At 34.5% G+C, this 25,884-nt stretch overlaps 1 protein-coding gene across 11 annotated transcripts in view; it reads left to right on the top strand.

Moving 5' to 3' along the window:
- LOC149781304 (uncharacterized) overlaps positions 1-25,884 on the top strand; it is a 217,722-nt gene that overhangs the window by 110,464 nt on the left and 81,374 nt on the right. For 7 of the 11 annotated variants that reach the window (XM_089935393.1, XM_089935392.1, XM_089935400.1 and 4 more), the window contains 3 exons: positions 15,181-15,369; positions 23,620-23,703; positions 25,100-25,180. In XM_089935393.1, coding sequence (XP_089791519.1) covers positions 15,181-15,369; positions 23,620-23,703; positions 25,100-25,180 — 354 coding nt within the window. Of the gene's footprint in view, positions 1-15,180; positions 15,370-23,619; positions 23,704-24,139; positions 24,221-25,099; positions 25,181-25,884 lie in introns of all 11 variants that reach the window. The other 4 variants (XM_089935397.1, XM_089935396.1, XM_089935395.1 and 1 more) reach the window with 3 other exon arrangements.

Raw genomic sequence — 25,884 nt, 5'->3', positions numbered from 1 at the left:
TACTCTACTCTAGGACTACTGTCAGATAAATCTGGTATTTCTATAGTCAAGTACTCTACTCTAGGACTACTGTCAGATAAATCTGGTATTTCTATACAGTCAAGTACTCTACTCTAGGACTACTGTCAGATAAATTTGGTATTTCTATAGTCAAGTACTCTACTCTAGGACTACTGTCAGATAAATTTGGTATTTCTATAGTCAAGTACTCTACTCTAGGACTACTATCAGATAAATCTGGTATTTCTATACAGTCAAGTACTCTACTCTAGGACTACTGTCAGATAAATTTGGTATTTCTATAGTCAAGTACTCTACTCTAGGACTACTGTCAGATAAATTTGGTATTTCTGTAGTCAAGTACTCTACTCTAGGACTACTATCAGATAAATTTGGTATTTCTATAGTCAAGTACTCTACTCTAGGACTACTGTCAGATAAATTTGGTATTTCTATAGTCAAGTACTCTACTCTTGGACTACTATCAGATAAATTTGGTATTTCTATAGTCAAGTACTCTACTCTAAGACTGCTATACCTCTTTTTGATATTCTCAATATTCATGCATATTCCTGTCATTATTTAAGCTCCACAGATGAAAATATACATGGGTTTAAATTATCTTTACTTACTTTCGAATCCTCATTGCATTCTGTAGTATATTTTAATGACAGAAAATGAGATTTCTGCATGAAGATTTTGACCTCAGAACTTTAGTGAAATCCTGAAGCATTTATTTACAGTATATACTCACTTATCAGTCAAGTCCAGCTGTAAAACTGCATAGACCCAGATCTTCCATTGCATAATGTACCAGCAGATCTAGGTCTACTGGTGTGCAGTTTATTAATAGTGCCTGTAATTAGTAAAATGAAATGCATCAACCCTGATTTGCTGTTGGAGCTGACTTAAAAGTGAGCATATATGGATCTTGCATTGCATAATGCACTATAACATGCATAGTCACTTTTAACATTACTAGTATATATACTCCTTCTTAAATAAATCTGGTAATAGGGAATACTGTAATAAATGATTCAGATAGACACCATGGTGAATGTGACATCTTACTCCTGGTCTAGCATGAAAATGTCTGATCATGTGAGATGGTCAGCAAGTCCAGTAAACATGTGAAATGGTCAGCAAGTCCAGTAATCATGTGAAATGGTCAGCAAGTCCAGGCACTTATCTAAGAAACTGGACACTTGCCATCTGTGATAAATAAATTTAATTGATCAAAACTTCAAGAGTTCTATAGTTCTTTTGTGCCAAGCTTTCAAGAATTTTATCGGACATTTGCATTCATTGTTGTACAGTAAATGGAAGGTAAACTGAAATAATCCAATAGGATTTAGTGCAGTCTACTTAACATCAGACTATAGTAAAAGGTTTTTAATCTGCTGGGCTTAAATTCATCAAGTTTCTTGCTTAATTGAATATAACTGAAGTGAATTCAACTCAGCCCATTAACTATTTATGGTAAATTTCTGTTGTATATTTTGATCTTTATGCAGTATAGGGCCAGTAGTTGCATCGGAAAGTTAGTTCTGAAGGAATGAAATAGTAATAATAATAAATAATAATAATAATAATAATTATTATTATTTTAAGTGAATGACTTGGTTATAAACGAGAACTAATCTGCTATGAGGCAGTCTGTGACGAATACAGGAAAATATCTTCACTTTTAATTTTAATTTAGTTTTCAATTAATGGCCATATTTGGTTTAGGTGTCATATTCTTGAATGCATGACTGAGAAACTTGTGAGAATTTTGTTTGGGCCCTTCCTTTTCTTTCTTTTTTTTTTGTGTCTTCAGCTTTCATAATTTGACATGCCCTGGTAGTCATTAACTTCTTTTAAAGTCATGAACTAAACAAACATAAATTTATGGCTTTTTAAATAAATTTTTAACAGCTGTAAGAAATGAATTTTCCATTTACAAATATCCATTGGTATAAAATATTTAACCCTTTCTTGGAATGCGGAACACTCTTCAAGATGTTTTTCTTTTTAAAATGCTGATACAAGCTTTTTTCTTCTTCTCTGCAATGAGAATATGGGTCTGAGTTTTTTCAGTTACTTACAGGTTCTAACATAATTAAAAAAATAATCATACCCTTTGGCTCAATATGAAATGCAAATAGAGTTTCGAAAATGTAATATTTATTTTTGCTTGGGATTGTAGAACACATTTGTATGATAGAATTTTTGTTTGTAATGGGAAAACATCTATGCTGATTATTTCTTAACTAAATAGATAGAATTTTGTTACGTATTTTATTTTAAAGACTAAAACATTTAAGATTACAATATTTTTAGTCATTACATAATTGAAGAAAAAAAACAGCAATAAGTTACAGACATAAAGGTATAAAAAAAAACACACAACAAACCCAAAACAAGCTTGAGATATTTGATTTCCAAGCCTTTTAGTTCACCAAATACGAGAATGTATCCTTTACAATTAAGGTGCTTGATTGTATAATGCCCTAGTCATTAGTGTCCACCTCAGATGCGAGAGTTCGCAGGTTTGAACCCTGGCCAAGTCATACCATAGACTTATAAAAATGGTACTAACAGCTGCCTTGCTAGGTGCTCAGCACTAAGCAGTTAGTGTTAGGACTGGTCAGCTTGGTGTCAAAATAATGTAACTGGTAGGACATGGTGCTACGTGTCTTCAGGACGATGTCCCAGTGCTACTGGCACACTGCAGACATCATAGTGATATGACTGAAAAATTGTTAAGCTATGTTAAAGATCCAAACCACACTATATTAAAGTTCTGATTATTTGCCCATATGTTTGGACTTTGCTGGCTGCAGAATGAGTTTGGTTCCTAGTCATATTGAACAATGCAAATTAGGATTACAACAGGGTAATTGCAAGGACTGAGTGTATTGTTTACCCCTATTTCATTCCCATCCCAATGTTACTGACAGTCTGGATCAGGCCTAATTTGGTTAAGGAATTTCAGTGTGGAAATATTTGTAGGGTCATTTTATCATATATGGCAGATTGTGCTTTTATTTAATCCAGCATTTTTATAGGGGTTTCTATTGTCTTTATTGTGGGTTGAATGCCATTTTCAGTACAATATAGGCTATAAATGGTGAGTAGGTGGTTATTAATGAGGTATTCCTGGGTTCTTTCTCCACCTGACTGCCATATATAGCTATCTTGCACTGAGAACTGGCATGAAAACCAAAAAGAACAACAAATCAGTTTGCATTGGTTTCTGACTCCCCGATGCAGTTTTAGGTGATTCCCTTTGCAGTGAAAAAATGCTTTATTAAAAGGGTTCCCTCAGTTGAGGGAGAAAAAATAATGACAATTCAAAATGGCCTTTTTGTCAGTGGTTTAGTCTCATTAGAGAGGGGCCATTGAAGAAAGGGTGGGATGAAGTGCAGACCAACTGCGATATTTGAGGATAATGGCCTCACATACCTGGACCTCTGATTCTACATTTCTTTTCTGCATTCAGCCACCAGACTGTTGAGAACTCCAATGGACATTTGACATTTCTTGTGATATATATATAACATTCAGAAGAAAAGCTGCAACAAAACTAATGGGGCAGATAGAATTACACATTTGTTTTTCGCTTTGTAACGCTGATGTGCAAACCTTCCTAACTTCTTTGTATTTGTACATCTTATTGTTCGAATCATCTGGAAACCATTTCTTAGCATAGGTCCTTTCTTAATGCTGTCCTGTCGGGTTCATTTGAGCTCACATCGGCTCCAGCCCTCAGTAAGTGATGGATTGTCCATTTTATTTGTAAAGCAGCGTTAGATGTTATTTTCAAAGATAAATAGCATCAAACTTTAGACCAGATCGCATGCATATACACAATCCTGCCTCAAATTTAAACAGGGGACATAACTCCAGTTTATAGCTCTTGATGCTGTCTTATGGAAATAAATCTCTGGAAACAATGTAACGAAACCAATGAAATTTGAAAGAAAAATTTCATTAAAAAGTGAGATTGTGTTGCCTATTGAAGTTGATTAAAAGGCAAGATATCCTATGGCCAGAAAAAGGTGAGCTTAAGAGTTATGTCCCTTTCATCCTTGTGTATTTTATTTTTATTAACACCTGAAACTTTACCTATAAAATCTAAGAAATCGATTAGTAAATGTTATAACTAACTCCGAAAATCAGATCTAATTTTTCTCAGTGTATTGTTATATACTAAGGCATTCTACAGCTATGAGTTTGCTCCATTGTTTTTATTTTGTAATCGTATCTTAATAATTTAACAATTTTGGTAGATACTAGACAACATTGCATTTTTTTTAATAATTGAATATGAAACTTTAATTAGAGTGTGATACATGAGTTATGTCTTGTATTTCTTTCTTTTCTTAATTTTGCTGCAATTTCATTCCCTTTTTGTTTGGGTCTCTTTGTGTTAGCAATTTATTCTTCATTTCTTAATTTTTTGATTAACATACATTGGTTGTTGTTAATTTTCAAAATATTTGTTACTTCTTAATTTTTCTGGTTGTTTGCAGTCACAATTTCTTTAAAATATATTTAAATGGTGGGTGGGCAGTTTGATTTGGTCTTGTCAGCACATCTGTCTGTTACTGTAAACTTCTTAGCAATATTGCACATAACCAGTAATGGTAAACTAATAAATTTAGCTGGCTTATTTATATCTATATAGAAATTACATGATATTTAGGTAAGTAGAGTAATTTTTCTGTTTTTAAAATTTATTTTTGGACTTGTTTAAAATGAAAACATTGTTAGCAATGTTGAAGCCAAAGACAGATGATATTGACAAATAAGCTTTTATTGACATAGATGTATTGATGTTAACTTTTGTATTTATACCTTTTATTGACATAGATGTATTGATGTTAACTTTTGGATTTATACCTTTTTGAAGAAAACCCTGTTAGCACAGTTAAGTAAAACCACTTAAGTTAGACAAATAAAATTTGGTTGGTTTGCGTTTATTCATATGCTGATGATGGGGTTTGATTTTCAGACCATGAATGCAATCCAGCATAACTAAACGAACCCACTTAACATAGACAAATACAATTTGGTATTCACGCTTTTATGCAAATAAAAATCATCTGAACAGATTTGTATGCCATTGTAGAAGCAGGGGTATTTTAGTTAGTCTTGTATGCCATTGTAGAAGCAGGGGTATTTTGATTGGTCTTGTATGCCATTGTAGAAGCAGGGGTATTTTGATTGGTCTTGTATGCCATTGTAGAAGCAGGTGTATTTTGATTGGTCTTGTATGCCATTGTAGAAGAAGGGGTATTTTGATTGGTCTTGTATACCTGTACCATAGTAGAAGCAGGTGTATTTTGATTGGTCTTGTATGCCATTGTAGAAGCAGGTGTATTTTGATTGGTCTTGTATACCATTGTAAAAGTTGGGGTATTTTGATTGGTCTTGTATGCCATTGTAGAAGCAGGTGTATTTTGATTGGTCTTGTATACCATTGTAAAAGTTGGGGTATTTTGATTGGTCTTGTATGCCATTGTAGAAGCAGGTGTATTTTGATTTGGTCTTTCATCCAACCATCCTTACACCTGCCTGTCTGTCTCTGTCCTTGAGAAGGTTCTTAGCAAGATTGCAGAGAAGCCACTGATAGTAGACAAGCACAAGTTTGCAGGCATATTTTGGATGCATTTAGAACTGACTTGATTAGATTTTTGGGCAATTACAGCAGATTTTCAGTTTTGTTTAAATCCATTTTACATTTTGTTTTTTATCTCATCTGGCTGTAGTGTCATCTGTACTTACATTATGGCCCTGCATACCCTGTGCATTGTTTTTTGTCTATCTTCCATTGCATGTTGCCTGTCATTCCTTCCATTGCATGTTGCCTGTCATTCATCAACATTGCTATTGTTAAAAATTTCAGGGCCAGTTTTGATAAGATTTGTGAGGAACATTCCTTAGGACATGCTGTAAAAAAGTTTATTTGGGGTGGGATGTTGCTTCCTTAGAAATGATGTATCTTCTGTGGGAACAAAAATGGTAAACTTATTTTCAATGTCTTCTGGTTCAGCCAGTTTTTATCAAATTTGGTTGGAATATTTCTTAACAGATGCTTTGTCAAATTTGTGTCATTGGTGCTTCCCCAGCATGGTGTGGCTTCCTTAACAACAAGTTGAAAAACTAATCTTGATGTTTTGCTATAATGACTATGCCAGATAAGGTCAGGCTTGGTTTGAATGTTTCTTAAGGCATGCTGGATCTAACTCTTATCTCAGATTACTTTCCTAACATTGATGTGGCTTCCATAGCAACAGTATAGTAGAGCTGTTTAACTTTTACTAGAATGGTTGAGCAAATTTAGATAAAATTTTAAACATATATTAGATACACTCTATCAAATGTTTTGTTTGGGATGGCTCCAAAAGCAGTGGTACAGCTTCCTTTGCAACCATACAGAAAACCTTTATTTGACTTTGCAAGACTGGCTAACCATTTTTTATCCAACCTGGTTGGAATTTTTGTTAGGAGATGCTAAAAAAAACCTTTGTTTTTGAACTAGTTTCAGTCATATGTATTTGATTTGTTTATTAGAACATGCTTGAACAAGAATTTGTCTTGGATGGCTAACATAGCAATGGGATGACTTCCTTAGTAACTAGGTAGAAGACTTATTTTTAACTTCTTCTCTAGAACGACTGGGTCAGTTTCGATCTGACTTGGTAGAAATGTTTGTTAGGAAATGCTATGTCAAAATTATGTACAGCATGTCTGCCCTAGCAGTGGTTTGGCTTCCATAGCAAACATACTTAACAATCTCAAGAATGGTTAAGAATTGGTTAGAATGCTTCTTAGAACACTCTTTATTAAATTATGTTTGGTATGGCTCCCCAGTATAATGTTATGGCAATCATTGCAACCAGGTGGAGAATGGCTTATCCAATTTCAGTCGAACTAGCTATGCATGTTTCCTAAGACATGTTCTGTCAAACTTTCTTTAAATATGGCTCCTAGATATGGTGTGGCTTCTTTAGCAAACATATGGAAAACCTATTTTAAACTTTTTCTTCAGAATCCCCTTGCAGTTTTGATTTACTTGGTATGAATGCTCCTAACACCTGCTAAATTTAAGACGTGTCTTGTGGCAGCTAAAGTAATAGTGTGGTTTCCGTATCAGTTGGGTGGAGAAAAAAAAAGATACTTATTTCCCATCTCATAATGTTGTTTAGGAGTTTCAATTCTGCACTGATTACATGATATATTGCATTGTATATAATAATTGATCCTTTGTTTTAATTGTACTGCATTGTCATGATACATGCCTGAGTTGCCAGTGGATCAATAAGGCGTAGATAGTATAAATGCTAATTAACCATTGTCACCATCTCAGCAATTCTCTTAGTAAGTGGTGTGCTACCAAGGCTTAAAGCCAAGCTGTCTGCTAGAAAACATCTGTGATTGGAACACATCAGATGCTTTCTTTCTTTATGTTGATTGGCTACATTCATCAATACAATTAAAAGAAGTGATGGATTTGAAATCAGAGATTAAAAAATCCAGTGGACATGTGAGCTAAAATGGCTTACAGCTAATCAGTGGTTTAGATATGATAAGGCATGGGATCTCAAGTTCTATCAAGTATGCTAAATACTTCTTAACACGGAAATAAAAATTACCTTTGATATGCATACAGTATTTCATGATACAATCAGGGGCATCTGACATGCATACAATATTTCATGATAAAATCAGGGCCTTTGATATGCATAAAGTATTTCATGATTAAATCTGAGTGCTTCTGATATGTATACAGTATTTCATGATAAAATCATTCAGTATTTCGTGATAAAACCAGGGCCTCTGATATGCAAACAGTGCATACAGTATTTCATGATAAAATCTGAGTGCTTCTGATATGCATACAGTATTTCATGATAAAATCATTCAGTATTTATGATAAAATCAGGGCCTCTGATATGCATACAGTATTTCATGATAAAATCAGGGCCTTTGATCTGCATACAGTATTTCATGATAAAATCATTCATTATTTCATGATAAAATCAGGGCCTCTGATATGCATACAGTATTTCATGATAAAATTAGGGCCTCTGATATGCATACAGTATTTCATGATAAAATCTGAGTGCTTCTGATATGCATACAGTATTTAAGAGATAAAATCACTGGGCCAATTTAATAAATTTGTTTGGTGCCACAATATCACGCTTTTAATTCATGGGTTGTGAGTTCAGTACCCACCAGGCTGTTACGTTTTGTGCTTGGTATTGGCACATGAATTATTTTTCCTCAGTGTGATATAGCTAATAATGCATTAAAAAGAAAGTGCTATTCAGCCAATAAAGTTATAAATTTGTTCAGAAGTAGGGGGTGGGTTTATTTTCGGACAAAGATGCTTAGTCCAGATTTGCTAAACTGTTTTTAAAAATAAGAGGGTGTCCTTGTTATTACGTATGTAACTTATCAACAGAAAAACATGATAGCTAAAGAGATGAAGATCGGTATTATTTGCAGAAAATCCTGTTGATGCATGATTAGCTATGGATAGAATCTATCATTGGACATTTAGAAACTCTAACCCCAAACCGAAAGTTATACCCAGATTTGAAGCACTGAATTATTTTATGAACTGTAGCTTATAGAACGGCCAATGCATTTAATGGTTTTTTAAAATCTCTGGAAACAACATGTCTTTAAGCAGATAATGATAAGTTGAAGATTTTCCCATTAGAGGTCAACCTTTATATTTGACTGGTAAGAAATTTTGTCTGGTATTGAAGATTTCTAATTAGAGGTCAAACTTTATATGTGACCAGTAAGAAAGTTTGTCTGATATAACTAGTACATAAAATATCTCTACTTCTGCTCACCCTGGTGATAAGTGAAGTATCTCTCAGTAGATAGTCCCCTAGAAGAGGCAAATCTATTTGCCTATGTGACACCCTGGGCTGTCTCTATTATAGATACATGATTTGTGATACAGCTCTGATCTGCAGAGTTCCACTGTTTGTGTACTTGAAACTCCTTATAAATTTGTTTTCACTGTGTAAATAGCAAATGTTATCTCTCATCATGCCCAATCGTGTATTGAACAATGACTTGTTTCCTTCAGAAACACGATCTTTCCATTTATATATTACCTTAGCATTCTAAGACTTGATATAATTTGAAAATAATTATTTTTCGTTTTAAATGAGTTTATTTATTTAAATGATAAAATTAAATTATGTGCATATATAATTTGTGATTCTTCATTTATTGTTTTCATAGAAAAAAACCCACATTACTATGTATTAATCCAGAATTTGTGTCCAGTTAATATTTACCATATATACTCAATTATAAAGCTGAGTCCAGCTGCAACATAGACACTGATCAGCTATTCCATAATCTGCCCACAGATCAGGTCTATGTTTGTTCTACTAATTACTCTTAATAACTGCATAGACTTAAACCTCCTGGCACATTATGCGACAGCAGATTTGTATCTGTGCAGTTTGCAGTTGGCCATGAGATTTAAGCTAGTATAAATGGTAGCATTGCTTGTATACAACTTCCAGTTAAGTTTTAACCCTGGTATTTCAAGATGGCATATTAGTTTCCATTATGGGATTAGGCAATGGTTCTGTATTATGCAAGCAGTAACTTGGTCATTTCCATAGAGTTAAATTTACTGGTTATTTCTCATAATTTTGCAATGAAGTTTGTATACAATGTATTTTGTAGCTCTTAAATTGTTCTTTATTGTCCTGTGTAAAGAAATTTTGAAATGATATTGATGTGTTGAAATTTTAGAGCTCCCAGTCGTACCTATTTCATGTTCTTGTTTTCACCACAGAAAATAACACGGCAGTAATCTGTGTAACAATATTCAGCTTAAATCCCGTATAGCTTGTGCAGTTTCATAGTTTAAAAAAAAATAAAATAATTAACCTTACTATTGACAGAATATTATTGTGAATAAAACAATGTTAATCATTCTGTCAGCTTTGAAACTTTTAGCGGCAGATAAGCTTTTCGTTTAAACTTGTCTGAGTACACATCTCCTTAGCATTTCCCACAGTACTTGGATCAATCCACCTCTCAAAATATGACAATAAAGAGCTGTTCAGAACTCCAACAGTTTGGAATAATGTCAACCATAAATCTCATTGTGACACAAAAAGATCAATGAATACCAATCATATTCCCCATTAGATTAGTTCAGATGAACTTGAAAATTTTATCATTTGAAGTGTGTTGAATACGACATACAAGTACAGATCTACCGTTGTTGAGGTGCATTTACCTGTACAATACTAGAAAGCAATTTTCTCCACTGTTGTTAATATTTGTTGTCATGATTAGTACTCCAAAGACCCAATAGATAAAAATACTTCTCTGAAAGGATTGACCTTGATTAGCTTTGGTGTTTTATTCAGGTGCATGAAGCCCACTGCGTATTAGCAAATAAACTTAAAATGGATTTTTCTGATATATTGTAAAGCTTATATAAACAGTAATATCAAGTGAAAAATTTAATTGTTTTGTTTTCTTCAAGATTTTTAATGATAGCACTACTAGACCCTGAAATAGGTAAATTGCCAAATCAGCAGTTCATTTGCACACAATTTCCATTCTATTCCTGCTGGCATTTCCTATCACCTTGTTTCTTTTTGTTGATTGTCTCAGATATACATTACGTTTTTGTGTTTAACACTTCCATTCATCATTTCCTTATTGTTTTGTTCATTTGGAATAAATGGGCGTACATATACCAAATGTGGGTTTTCTGTTTTTGAGAGTGTTAAAGGGAGAGAATTAGTTTTCAAATAAAGTAAAATTTTCTTTCTGGAAATGGAGAGGGGGATACAAGGCTCACCCAGCCTCGTCAAAAAGTGGGGTAATTTAAGAACAGGGGTTGCAAATACACTTATCTGTACCCAATTCTTTTTTATTGAAGATACTTCAAACACATATGGTTTCTGGCCTTCCCTGCCACATGATTTTTGTGTCATGTTTTACTCATTCTTGAGTAGCAGTTCTCACTAGTAATTTATTTTCAACAGTTGAGAATATATTTTTTCCTTCCTGTGCACTACTTTTGCTGAAAATCTCATCTTTTTTATATGATTTTATCCATGATCATCAACCATGTGCTTTTTTTGGTACAAAAGTTAATTAAAATTAATAAGTCATTTCTGTCAGCCAATGAAATTGATTGTTTTATGTTTCTTATGGCATTATTCAGGAAGCCGGCTTGGGATCAGCTGGATTCAGTCTGACTAAAATTAACCGTTACATTTGTTTATTTGTATTTGTGAGGTATTTTTAAGGTGCACTATGGTTGCAGGAATGGAACTTTTATTGTACCAAAGATGAAAAATTACCATTGAAAAGTGTGCTTTAATGAAATTGCAAATGCATAAAAAAAAAAACAAAAGAGAGCTTTGAATTACAATAATACAAAATAAAATAGAAACTACAGTAAGTAAACAGTTATATATTTTAGTTTTATTTCAGTCAATGAATGCTGTACAGGTACAAGCATTGGTTATGATAGTAGCTTTAACAGTTTTATCAGATTTGCAAAGTGATAAATTTATGATTGAAGAGATATCCATACTTTATCTGTTTATATTGCCCTTTTTACTTACTGTAATGTCAAGAATGCATGATTTAATATTATACACATAAGGGGGTGATTTTTGTGAAGAATATTGTTGCCATATTTCAGTTTTTATCTACAATGTGTTTGAGTAACTGCCATCTTTTTCCTAGCTGTGCATTTACTGCAGTTGTCTTAGTAATTTTATGGGAAATATGTCCATTTATGGTCCACTTTCCTGTTTATTAAAGTAATATCTTGGATGCTGTCATCACTGCCTTATATATCTGCCTTGTATATTAAACATCACCAACTTTGTTAAGTGCAAGTTCTTTATGGGTTTAAAAAAAATTGGGGAGGGGGATTTTCACACGTTGTAGAGAGGGATTTGGTGTTAATCTAAAGGAAGCTTTGTCATACCAATCTTTTCACAAATTTAGTTTCTCTGTTCTCTGATGAGTTGGAAAATGTATACATGTTGATGGTTAAAGACCTTTACTTGATGGCAGGTGGATACAGAGGTGAGAGGGTAGATCCTCAACTGCAGGCAAAAACTTTTTTAGTGCTATCGTATTGAGCAGTGTTAATACTGTTGAGTCAAACTTCTTTTGAGTTTAATTTCATATGTGAAATTAATTGATATTATTCTTATTCCTGAAGCAAAATATTCTTCTGAGAAAAGTATAATAACAAAGCTTAAATTTAACCTCATGACCCATCTTTTAGTTTTTCCTAATTGTGGATGTTAGAAAAATGACATTTTCAGTTTGTGCACCACACTTTTTCACCCTTGCAAAAATAGTACATGTAATAGGAACTTAAAACTTATGGAAATGATTCCAGAATTGTCTAACATTCATATTAGAGTGTTACCATTCAAAACTAATCTAGGTCACTGGGGTCAAGGGTCATACATTCATGCAGCACGACATTTTAGTTTGGGATGAAATTTAAATTATAACAGCTTAGAAAATTGTTACATTTAGATTTTATTTTTTTATTTTTAAATAGGAAACTTTATCCAGTTGACTTTATTTATGGTGCTTATTGTTTTGTTTTACACCTATTTGTAACAGTATTTTGTAGTGATATGCAGCTGAAATTTCCCATCATTTGGATAATACAAATGTAATTAAAGATGCTCAGAAATTGTACTGTAGATGGGTCCAGAGGTAGCATAGTTTTGCACATGGCAAAGAAAAATAGCTACTGTTTTAAATCATAATGAAGCTTATTATCATATAAGGTGAGAGGATTTGGTAGGCATTTGAATTTCCTTAAGGTAGCACTAACAGTTTAATATGATTGGCCATGGAGTAAATTTTTGATTGAACAGACATGCATCTCTTAATGTTTTTTCCATGTTATTCATAGTGGTATCATAAAATGCATTATTTCATGCTGTGAAATATATTGTAGTAGAGAAACACATTTATGGTGGATAGGTTAGAGACTAAGTTTTTATCTGCAAAGTGCATGTATTTACCAAACTTTCCATAGTGAGTGATTTTTTTGGGTGGGGATGGGATCAGTCTGTTCATTGTTCACTTTCCTAATCATTAATCTAATATCTGGTATGCATTTGTCAGCACTTCATATATGAAAATTGCAGTTGAGGGATTTTCACCCATTACATGGAGGGTTAGTCTGACTCTGAAAGAGGTAATCATAGAAAGATCAGCTTTGTTTTGCTAGTCTTTTTACTAATCAGGTTTCTCAATTCTTGGACAAGTCTGACAATGTATGCATGGTAGTGGTTACGGAGCATTTTATGATGGTTGATTCCAAGTTTTGTTTTGACAGTGGATTCAAAGTTTTATTTTGACAGTGGATTCAGAGCTTTATTTTGATGGTGGATTCAAAGCCTTTTTTATGATGGATTCAGAGTTTTATTTTGACAGTGGATTCAAAGCTTTTTTTTTTGATGATGTATTCAAAGACTTATTTTGATGGTGGATTCAAAATTTTATTTTGATGGTGGATTCAAAGTTTTATTTTGACAGCAGATTCAAAGTTTTATTTTGACAGTGGATTCAAAGCTTTATTTTGATGGTGGTTTCAAAGTTTTATTTTGATGGTGGATTCAATGTTTTTTTTAGACAATGAATTCAAAGATTCAAAACTTTAGTATGATAGTGGTTATTATGATAGTGGATTCCAAGCTTTATTTTGATGATGGATTCCAAGCTTTATTTTGATGGTGGATTCAAAGCCTTAGTTTGATCAAGGATTCAAAGTTTTATTTTGATGGTGGATTCAGAGCCTTATTTTGATGGTGGTTTCCAAACCTTATTTTGATCGAGGATTCAAAGCTTTATTTTGATGGTGGTTTCATTGCTTTATTTTGATGGTGGGTTCAAAGCCTTATTTTGATGGTGGATTCCAAACCTTATTTTGATCGAGGATTCAAAGTTTTATTTTGATGGTGGTTTCATTGCTTTATTTTGATGGTGGATTCAAAGCCTTATTTTGATGGTGGATTCCAAACCTTATTTTGATGGTGGATTCAAAGTTTTATTTTGATGGTGGATTCAGAGCCTTATTTTGATGGTGGTTTCATTGCTTTATTTTGATGGTGGATTCCAAACCTTATTTTGATGGTGGATTCAAAACCATATTTCGATGGTGGATTCAAAACCTTATTTTGATGGTGGATTCCAAGTTTTATTTTGATGGTGGATTCATTGCTTTATTTTGATGGTGGATTCCAAATCTTATTTTGATGGTGGATTCCAAACCTTATTTTGATGGTGGATTCCAAGCCTTATTTTGATGGTGGATTCCAAGCTCAGAGTTCATCCTCAGCCACATCTTTATCTAAAATGCCATCACTTCAGTGGCATTGTTTTTTTGTGGTAGCCATGGGTTTTAAAGGCTGAAAAGTCCGTGAAGAAAATGACAATGAATTATCATGTAAGACGGCTTTTGATGGCGGAAAAGTAGAGGCAGCTGAAATAATTGATTTTCTTCATAAGCCATTATTTATTCTGTTTGCATTCAGTCTGCATTCAGTTTGAATTCATTCTTCATTTGCTCTGCATTTCATTTTTATTTCTAGTACAGTTACTTATTTCAGAGGTCTGTAATGCAGTATATTATATTACAGTTTACTTCTATTTATGAAGTACGAACAAATTTTTGTTCTGTTATTTATTCCAGCATTAAGTGCGATATATTTGATAAAGGATACCAATCCTGTTCGAGGGCCCTGAGTGGCTGAGTGGTCTAAAGCACTCTCTGTTACGGATCACTGCCATCTCACCTCTGTCTTCGTGGGTTCGAGTCTAGGATTCGGCCAATGTGGGTAGGTGAGAAAGCTTGCCAGTAGCTTCTTGTGGGTCGGTGGTTCTTACCTGGGTTTTCCAGGGTTCTTCCTCCACCATTAATACTGGCCACCATGCATAGCCTATCGTGTGCTGAAAAATGGTGCTAAACCCCACAACAACAACAACAACAACAACCAGTCCTGTTCAAAAATGGAAACTTTCACTTTCTAAATGCTGACAATATTTAAATCCTGCTGCTGAAACATTTCCATACCCAGCATCATTAGAACTTGACTGCTTTATTTGCATCATTTGATGACATTTCTTTCTCTTCGCCAGCTTGAGCAGTCATTGCGGGGAGATTCCTCACTCGATACAGGTGATGTGGGGTCCAAGTCGTTGATGCAGCAGAACATTGATCTGCGACGCAAACTGGAAGAGGAACACTCAAGCTACAAACGTAAACTGCAGTCATACCAGGACGGCCAACAGCGCCAAGCACAGCTGGTTCAGAAACTCCAGGCCAAGGTGCGTAGTTAGTCAAAGCTCTAGAACAATTGTCTTATGCATTCAATTTACACTTATTGGTGGCCACTAATTTCATAGGTTCATTTATGTAGTTATTTTTGGGATCAGGGATACTGTTTTTAAAAGCATGCCTTGCAAACAAATTATAAGCAACATCTGTAACTTCATAACATTAATCTACTTGTTAAATATTGCCAAGATTAATTAAGCTTACTCTCTATTTCACTCAGACATTTTGATTTTCAAATATCTGGAAATGTTCTGACTTTATCCTTAGTTTTCCATACATTTTATTAGTTGGTGGATATTAAAGTTAACAGTAAACCTTTTTCAAAAGATTTTATAATGATTAACTGTCTTATGAGTCTGAATCAGATGTAAATACCATCTTCTAAATTCTTTTAAGTTTTAAACTAAGTATTTATTGTCATATTTGTTCTATACTAGAACACATTAAACCCTAACTTGTCCAAATCTTTAATATATTATGCCTAGACTTGTCCAAGTTTTAAACACATTAAGCCCTGACTTGTCCAAGTCTTCAATATATTAAGCCTAGACTTGTCCAAGTTTTGAACACATTAAGCCCTGACTTGTCCAAGTCTTCAATATATTAAGCCTAGACTTGTCCAAGTTTTGAACACATTAAGCCCTGAGTTGTCCAGGTCTTGAACACATTAAGCCCTGACTTGTCCAGGTCTTGAACACATTAAGCCCTGACTTGTCCAGGTCTTGAACACATTAAGCCCTGACTTGTCCAAGTTTTGAACACATTAAGCCCTGAGTTGTCCAGGTCTTGAACACATTAAGCCCTGACTTGTCCAGGTCTTGAACACATTAAGCCCTGCGTTGTCCAAGTTTTGAACACATTAAGCCCTGAGTTGTCCAGGTCTTGAACACATTAAGCCCTGACTTGTCCAGGTCTTGAACACATTAAGCCCTGACTTGTCCAGGTCTTGAACACATTAAGCCCTGACTTGTCCAAGTCTTCATTATCATAAACCCAGGCTTGTCTGAGTCTTCTTAAATTTATCCCATAGTTTTGATAGTTTCATATCTAATTCTTTCAATACGTGTATTTTGTGGCTTTCTGTTTTGTGTTAAATAATAAAATGGCATTTTTGTTTGCACATATACTCATGGATTTAAGGAAAGGAACCTGTTGTATTTATATTTTAGTCATTGTTCATTGAGTACTTAAATTCATTGATTGTTTCTGTAGGAGTACTTGATTTCATGTATTGGGAAAGGGACCTCTTGTTTCCATAAAAGAAACATTGTTCATTGGATATGTAAAGTCATGGATCAGAGGAAAGGGACCTATTGTTTCCATAGAAGGGTCATTGTTCATTGGGTGCTTAAATCCAGACTGGGGGGAAAGGGACCTATTGTTTTCATAGAATGGTCATTGTTCATTTGGTTTATGTTTTGTATGAACCATAAATCCACAGAAATTGGTACACCCTCAAAAAATCATTGAATTGCATGTCTTTGAATTAAGTTCTTTGATGGTAGTAGTGTTTGCCATAATGAAATTGTTTTTGAAAGGCAGCCTGTTATTATTTTGGATGACAGTTTAGTTTAATTTTAATGATCAATAAATAATTGAAATTTTGTCAAGGTTTGTCCTGATGTCATCAGAGTTACACTGCAAAATTGCTGCTGTGTTAGTCAAAATAGTGAAAAAAGACTCAGTTTCTTGGGGAAAGAACTCAGGAACACTTATTTAATCATGAAATCATTAAAACAGCTTGATAACAAAGGAAGATTTCATAGGAGAATTATTACATAAAACACTTTCATAAAGTTTTATTTTTATGGTTTTATGCAATCAGATGTTACTTTTCAAAAATGTTGTGCATTGGTATTTTAGTTTTTCATAATTGGGCTTAATATTTGTGTGCTGAATCATACTTGATGTTTGTAATATTTAGAGTTATGCTTGAAGGGAATATAGTATATTAGTAAATTCCTATTGAAGGAAAAATATTTTATTATATAAACTGGCTCATAAACATAATTGCTTTCTTCATATATATTAGTAGGGTTGTGCTGTTTAACTGATACTGTTTGCATATTTTAATATGGATCCTGCCAATAAATGTTAGCATGGTACATTGTTGCTGATGAACTGTTGTTTGCTTTCTGTGTATAGTATACAACTAACTTTTTTATTTCAGAATTAGTTTGTTTCATTGAATTTTCTCTTTCAATGCTTTTGTTCTAATAATATTTCTTAAATATGTGTACAGCAAGAATATGGTTGAACTCTATATTATATTCCGTGTGACAGACATGGAGCTTGAAGCCTTGGATGAGGTGGTGCTAAATAAAACGGAAAAATCATTCATCCAGCAGCATTTTTGAACGAAAATCTTTGAAGAAATATGCAAATTAATTGACAATCTTTCTGTTTGTGGGTGGTGTAAATTTTATGTGAAGTTTGCATATGGAATGAACTTGATTACCCACATTCACTGTCATCATATCATCTCTGCTGCCATTGCAGCCAGAGTTTAGAAGATGCAAATTAGGCAGTAACCAATTTCATGTAGCTTGGACTTGTCCACGTGTAAGGATGTTTTAATATCACTAATACATTACTCATCTCTATTGCATTGCTTACTTTCTATGTTGGAAATTACCCTCAGTCATATAATAAAATTCCATACTCCCCTTTTTTATTTAAAATATGGGGTTCAGTATACTGTATTTACCTGTGTATAAGAAGAGTCCAATTGCAAGCTGTATGGACCAAGATCTGCTATCAAATAATGCACCAGAAGATCTGGGTCTGTGCAGCTTGTTGTATGTAATCAGTGGAACAGACTGTACATATCCTGGTATGCATGCCCATTATATTGTGACAGATCAGTTTTCTTGGCATTTGCAGTTTGACTTGACTTATAAAGCAAGTAAATATGGTAGACTGTTTACATCCACAATTCATTCACAGTTTACGCTGTTCTTGGAATTTTTAGGTATTGTTGTTCTGTTCTCTTTTGTCAGTAGTGACCATTACATTATCCTTCCCCTTTGGTGATTGGTAAAACATAATTGTTCCTAAATGTATCATAATTCAGTCATTTTCACTCGTTTCCTTGACTTTTTAGAGGCAGTGAACTCTTGGACAAAATCCTTGACCAGGGTAATTTTTAATCATTTTTCTGAAAGTATGTAACCACTGTTGTATTCCACATGCTGATACTACACACACTCGGACACCAACAGCAATGACATTTCGAGTGTTGATAAGAACATTGCAGCCATGCATGCAATTGTCTCCTCCACTGCTGGACTTGGCAACCTTGGCAAAAACATGTAGGCAATGAGGATATGTGGGAATTGACAGCCAGCATAGCCAAAGTCATACATAGCACAGTGTATCATTGTTATGACTTTTTTTAACGTTGATTTAATAAGTCATGTTTCTGAGTTTTGCTCTTTGGCTTTCTGTTCTTTTCTGTTTGGTTCACTGCTGTTGTTCAGGGGTGTATAGATGAAGTACAGAAGCAGGCTGCACAAGAAGTGTCCTTCAAGCTCTCCTTGCCCCCCTCTCGTCCACCTGTTCCACCTCAACACTTTTGCCACAGTGTAAAGAAAATTTTTGGAGGCAGAGGGATAAGTGTCTGCCTCCTACCTAATGAAGGCAGGTTTGACTACAACCTGGTTTCCGACATCAACAGACTTTTTATTCTGGAAGGCAATTTAGTAAAGGGGAAAGCAAAGAAAGATTCCCCTTCCTCAAGCCTCCTAACAACTGCTAATGACTTGCTAACCCCACCACCAAGAGCATTTCCTGGTTGGTACTAGACTTCTCAATTTTATAAAGTTTGGATCATCCTTTTTCTGTATAACAAAGCATGATCCATACAGTCTTCAACACCATTTTGGATTTTGTTATCCAACCACTCCCCTTTCATGCTTTACTTCAAGATCCCAGCAGTAGAGAGTTTGCAAACTGAATCCACCAGAGATTTATTTTAATGCTTTTTTCTGGTAACAAAGCCATTGGAAAATTCAGAACCAAAGTACAAGATGGATTTTCAGAATCATGGAGAGGGAGAAGTTTGCAATCTAACTCCATATTTTCATGTCCCGATTCATCCAGTTTTTGTGTAGGCAGTGAACTGCATTGTCTTTTTGTTAAGGACTGCTTATTGACAATAGCATTGGTGTATGTGGAGAAAATCCATCAGAAACACATGGTAAGTTCTATTTTGGTGCAGGAAATAAACTGTCTTGTCTCACTTTTCATCCACTTGGGGTTTCTAGTGAATTGAGATAAGTTGAATCTTATCCTATTCAAGAACTTGTCCGTCTGAGTATGGAATTCTAACTTGTTTTTCTTCCTGGAATATTGAGCTGTCATCATTCATCTCAAGTAAGAAATTGGTTACTGTGAGAGTTTCTGCAACTCCTTGGTTTACTAAATGCAGCAGTAGATTTGATTTCTTTACATTGCCTTTTTCTGTGTCCTCTGCAGATGTCTGCTGGATCAGTGGTGCCCTTTTTCCAGTTCTCAAAAACAGCATAATGTGACCTTGACAAAGAAAAAACAATTACTGCATCTGTATCAAGATGTGTATTAGTTAAAGCAGGAAGTCCTTTGTAGAAGCCTTAACTAGATATTAGGGTTTGTTTGGATGTGGTTTGTTTAACTGGTGGGGCTCACCTGTTGTCTCACTTCACCATGGTAAGCAGCAATTGGAGTCTAGCGAAGAAGGCACATTATGTAAATGTCTTAGAAATTAATTCTTTAATGAATACCTTTCATTGTTGGAGGGGTCATCTGTTTGAGAATGTGATCATAGTAATGTTGGTCAGTTTTTTGTGGTCACTTACCTCCTCTAACAAAGGGTGGACCATATGACCCAATTTGCAATTCATAGGCAACATTGTCCCTTTGAAAGTTGGGATAATTTTTCTTTGGCTTTTGAAGGAGAAAATGTTTGCTGAAGTTACTGTCAGTGGATGTCACCTCATTATTTCCACCACATTCAGACATCAAGGTACCACTCCAGTGGCCTGGTGGTTAGAGCATCCACCTCAGATGTGGGAGGTTGTGGGTTCAAATCCTGGCTGAGTCATACCAAAGACTTATTAAAATGGTACTAACAGCTGCCTCGCTATGCACTCATCATTAAGAGGTTAGTGTTAGGACTGGTCGGTCTGGTGTCACGATAATGTGACTAGGTAGGACATAATACTACATGTCTCCGGCATGATGCCTCAGTGCTAGACATCACTCTATGCTGCCACACTGCAGACATTGTAGTGATATGACTGAAATTTTTTAAAAGCTACATTAAAAATCCAAATCACACACACACACACACACACACACACACACACACCATGGTAGAGTGAATATAGGCCACAACAGACCAGTCACTCTTGCTGGCCAACTTGAAATGAATGGGCCCTAATCGCTCTTTTTGTTTCCTACATGGAATCTTTCCTAGATTTCGACTTGGCTCAACTCAGATTTGAACTGTTAATCAGACCTTTTTGAAACTACAGTGTTTACATGACATGCTTTCAGACAGTGCTGTACTGAGCATACACATTCTGAATTGTCATTGGATATATCCCCAGAAGCCCTAGCATTGTGGTGGAAATGGGCATTATGTTATGCACATTCTGAATTATCGTTGGATCAGATATGCCTCATTAGGATGTCTGATGTCTCATGAGATTAAGCTATGTCAACATGCCATGTTCAAACATGACATTTTGATCTGAGATGTAATAGAAACCATCAGCTACCATGCAGTCAACTTCTAGAGGTTATTTGTCAGAGATCTAGTGTCATTTTGGTGAGAATTTATTCTTGTGGGTCCAATTGTTGTGGCACAGATGACCACCAAACCCATCTGACATCAATAAATCTCCTCATGGGCATGGGTTTAGTGCTTTTGCTTGAAATTTTTGCCTTGTGATTTTTGCACAGTAAGGAAAAGTCGCTCTTTTCTCTTTGTGTAAATGTTGCTGTTGTATGTTATATTATGCTGGTTGTGATGTCTTCATGTTAGGCAAATGGTGTATCCTTCTTATGGGGAATTCAGACGGTCATCCCACAAAGGATGCAGATGGTAGAAGCTGGATGTTCATGCATATCCTCATATATTTACTTGTTCTTATAATGCTAACAACATCAGAGACAGCATTTGAAGGACACAATACATTCTGAAATGATATTTATGCAAGAATACTTATCCAGTCATACTATTGTAAAACCCTCCCATGCAAATGTAAGCATCCTTGTTGATGTATCTCTCAGCTTAAATTGGTAAACAATGGGTCACCTAGTGGTGGTAAGAGGAGATAAATGGCAAGAGTTTTTTCCCTTAGTGTATATGATATACAGACAGGATAGATGAAATTTTTGTCTTTCAAGGATTACTGCAGTTGAGGGAAACCTCAGTTTATTTTTAATATTAGGTAACTATTTTCAGAAAAACATAATTTGCTACAGAATTTACTTTTTTAGATTACAGCTGACCTTTTATAGCTGTTTGCTGCCTTTATGTAAATTGATAGAAGGTTTTTCCATCTGCATTTTTGTAAAGAGTCGGTTGTATTAAATGTAAAACGATCATTGTTAATTTTAAAAACTGCCTTTCCATCTTGCCTCATGCGTATTCATGCAATCTGAGACTGAGGGATTAAACCACTATCTGAAGACTTTGAATCAAGCGTTATTCCCTTATTCTTGAAATTGATTCAGTTCCAGTTTGCACGTGTGTGCCCATTAATATCAACAGTATCTGTTGGTACTTTATAAGATTCCCATATCAACCATGGCCTCACGTTGCATGTTTGTTGAATGGATGAATTTTCTTTATCACATTACTTGCTAAGCTCACCTTATCAATAGTATATCAAATTGATTTAACATGTCTCTCTCGAAAAGTGATGGCAGCTAATTTGGTTTTATCGGTTTGGTCATAAAGTCGGTAGGTATCATGCAAACATTCTGCTAGAACCCTGCATAAAGAATTGCCAAACAAGGTCATTTAGGTGGCAAGTTGTACCTTGTTGGAGATGATGAACTCTAAAACCATAACCAGACCAAAGTTCACAAACTTGTCTCTGTTTTGCCATCTGTAATTTTGTCTAGGTATACGGTCCTCTTAAAGGTCAGTTAATAGAGAAAACCTTTGAAGCATAAATCTTTCATGTTTTTGATGAATACTGTGTGTCGATCAAAAATCTTTTCTGTAAACCAAATTCTTGAAATTTACCATTAAAATTAATGAAGAATTAGATTGCCAAAATTATTGTATTAATTCCATTGGCTAAGGCTGAGTTTACCTTTATATGTGACACTTTAGAATTTGCTGGCTGATCATTAATGTAGATGTGTACTAATTGTATGGACATTTCAAGTAAAAATGGTAGATTTTGTGCAGCATAGGGTCACAGATTGTGACCTAAAACAAAAAAAACCTAGAAAATAATCTGCAGGTTATACTGTACCAGACCAGTCAGCAGTAAGAAAAGATTTCCAAGTAGTTCATACTGCTTTTTCTAAACTTATTCAAAAGCATTATGTCAAGTGACCAAATCATTGCAACTGCTTCTAAACTTTGAAAAAGGATTTAGATGTATTATTTAGGCAGTCAACGAAGGAAAATGTTGGAAAGAACAGGCAAGCATGACTTGCAAGATGGAGAGTAAAGAAAATTTAAACTATTGCATTTCCACTTTCACAGGGTAGAACATTTTCAACTACAAACACATATTGTCAGTAAGCCTTCACTTTACATAGTTTTTAAGATGGAGAAATAATAGCAAAATCTATCAAGTGGAACATGGCAAAATATTCTGTAATCTTTGTTTTAATGAGTTCTTTGTTCTAAATGATATACCACATTACATCCACATTCATATCTGTGGCAGTTGATACCTGTACCAACTTTTGTAAGGATCATTCTCTTCAAAGTAATTATTCATTAAGAAGCCAATATAAATTTATCATGAATATTATGTGGTTTTCGGTTATGGCAGATAAATATAATTTTCAGCTCTAACCTCCATATTTGACCATTAAAAAGAATCACTAAAATATCATTGTAATTAACCTTCATGAAAATTTGCTCTCCTCAGATAATAATAGCATAACTTTATGTAAAACGAAGATCACATTAGGTTGGAAGTTCATATTTCAGAACTGGGACAGAAGATTCATGCGGAGTATATTATTCCAAATAAAATTGTGCTAACTTCTGAAGTTTGTGTTTACAGCTATTACAGTACAAGACAAAATGCACAGAGTTAGAAGAACAGAACAAATACAAAGAGTTACTATCTCAACAGAGCCGTGTCAAGGTAATGAGGTTGCCAGTCTATGATTGGCTGGTCTTGTTGCTTGATATCTCAAACCAGAAATATGGTGACTTTTCTAAATTGCATTCTTTCCTGTTTATTCTTCTGTTACAGACATTGAACTTGAATTTTTTAGATTGAATCATTCCTTTCATTCTGTAAAAGGAATTGTTTGTGGTTGTCATATCTAACCAGAAATCATGCAGGATGACACCAGATTCCCAAAAGCAGGTTTAATAGATTTATTTCAGAAATCATGTATTTAAAACTAATTGCATTGAAGCTAACACATCATGAAATTTAGTTTTAAAGGTTTAATAGGTAGATGCCACCAGCACATTTCTGTTGAGGTATCAAGTGAAAGCGCCATCATCAGACTATGGCTAGAGTAATTATGTTATTAATATTATGTAATTAACTTTGATATTATGTTTGACAGGTCCTTCAGTACAAGAAAAAAGTTGAGGGTTTAGAGGTCGACAATGCTGAATTGAGAGCTAAATATGGTCATATATCCTTGGTAAGATAGCAACAGCTTGACATGTCTTGTAGATGGTGTCAGTGTCTGGCATAATGATGCAGGATGGTGTTCACATGACCCTTACTCTGACTGTAATAAGGATGTAGAATGTTCATGAAATTAGAAACTGAAATTTGTTGATGAGTGTGTGTCTTTCTCATCATTTGTTGAATACTTTTGGTTGCTGAAATGGTAAGATCGAGATTCTTATAACCACACTTTGGTAACTCTCCAACTTGCAAAGAATTTCAGATGAATTGGTTGACTTTAACATTGCCAGTCTTAAAATAAACAACTACTGTATTTATCAAATGATAAGCCCATGCTCGCTGGTAAGCCCCCCATTTTTTTTCACACAGTTTTAAACTACTGCATTTATCCAATGATAAGCCCAAGCTTGTTGGTAATCCCCCTCCCCATTTTTTAAAAACAGTTTTAGTCTCCCCACCTTTTTTACACAGTTTTGGGAAACATTTACTATTAATATTTTTGCCTCAGAATAAGCATGAACCTCCTTTTTCTTCCAAATTTATTAGGTTGGATCCATGGTCATATTCAGAGGAAAAATACTATGTATACAGATGTAAAATTACTTGGATATTGGTATATGAACCTTAGTACTTGGAGATTTGTAATCTTAATTTTTCAAAACAAGAATATATACTAACTAAATCTTGGCATGATGCACACAAAGACATTGGAGGCGTTAATCTATTTTGTAACAAAAACTGAATATTTGCATCCTTACTCAGCTTTCTGGTTGTCATGTGACACATTGCTGCTGTCATCTGGTGGTGAGGCCATCATTTTCTTACACTAAGTTGCTCCACATCATATTTTCATGTTATTTTCTGCACCAATTCCATTTGTGTTGGGTAGGTTCTTCAGTACAAGCATAAAGTGGGTGAGTTAGAGACAGAAGTGGATAATCTGAAATCATCACCAAATTTGCAGAAAGCTGTGAGTAAACTTAAAGTCATCTCCTCTTTGTCACTCTTTTGTGCGGTCTGGTATCCTCTGAACACAGTGTGGCAGTCTGTCTATGAGTGACATCTGAGCTAAAGCTTGCACTTTTTTTCTCTGTTTATTCATATTCTAAATGAAATTATCATAGCAGGATTCTTAAAAAAGTCATAATTTTTTTCTATCTTTTTGTAGATAAGTACCATAAGAAATGTTGTTCCTGGTCATTATTTAGTAGTTACTTGAGTAGAAGTAGCTGACATTATAATGTGACATTATAGCAAGAGTAATAAAAAAATAAGCAAAACTAATTAAGTGCACAGCAGGCTGACTTTTCATGACATCACTAACTGACATTGCTTGTGACAATATGGTGTTGCAATATGTCATGTCAGCAATCTACATTGCACACACACATATACACACACACACATATATATATATCTTCATTTTGTTTCCATTTACTGTCCATTTTTGTTTTTTAAAAATAATTTTGATTATTCAAAATTGTTTGACCATTTAGTAATTTCATACACTGCATTGCTTTGGTAGCGAGGAGAGATCAAAATCAGTTAGATTAGTTGGAGATCTGCTTTGCTTCAGCCTCAGCTTGGACAACTTTGGTGGCCTAGTGGTTAGAGGGTCCGCCTCGGATGCAGGAGGTTGTGGTTTTGATCCCTGGCCGAGTCATACCAAAGACT

This window comes from Sinohyriopsis cumingii, chromosome 15 (assembly GCF_028554795.1).
Source record: "Sinohyriopsis cumingii isolate HCF-2022 chromosome 15, ASM2855479v2, whole genome shotgun sequence".
NCBI classification, from domain to species: domain Eukaryota; kingdom Metazoa; phylum Mollusca; class Bivalvia; order Unionida; family Unionidae; genus Sinohyriopsis; species Sinohyriopsis cumingii.
This window is presented reverse-complemented; position numbering and strand designations above follow the sequence as displayed.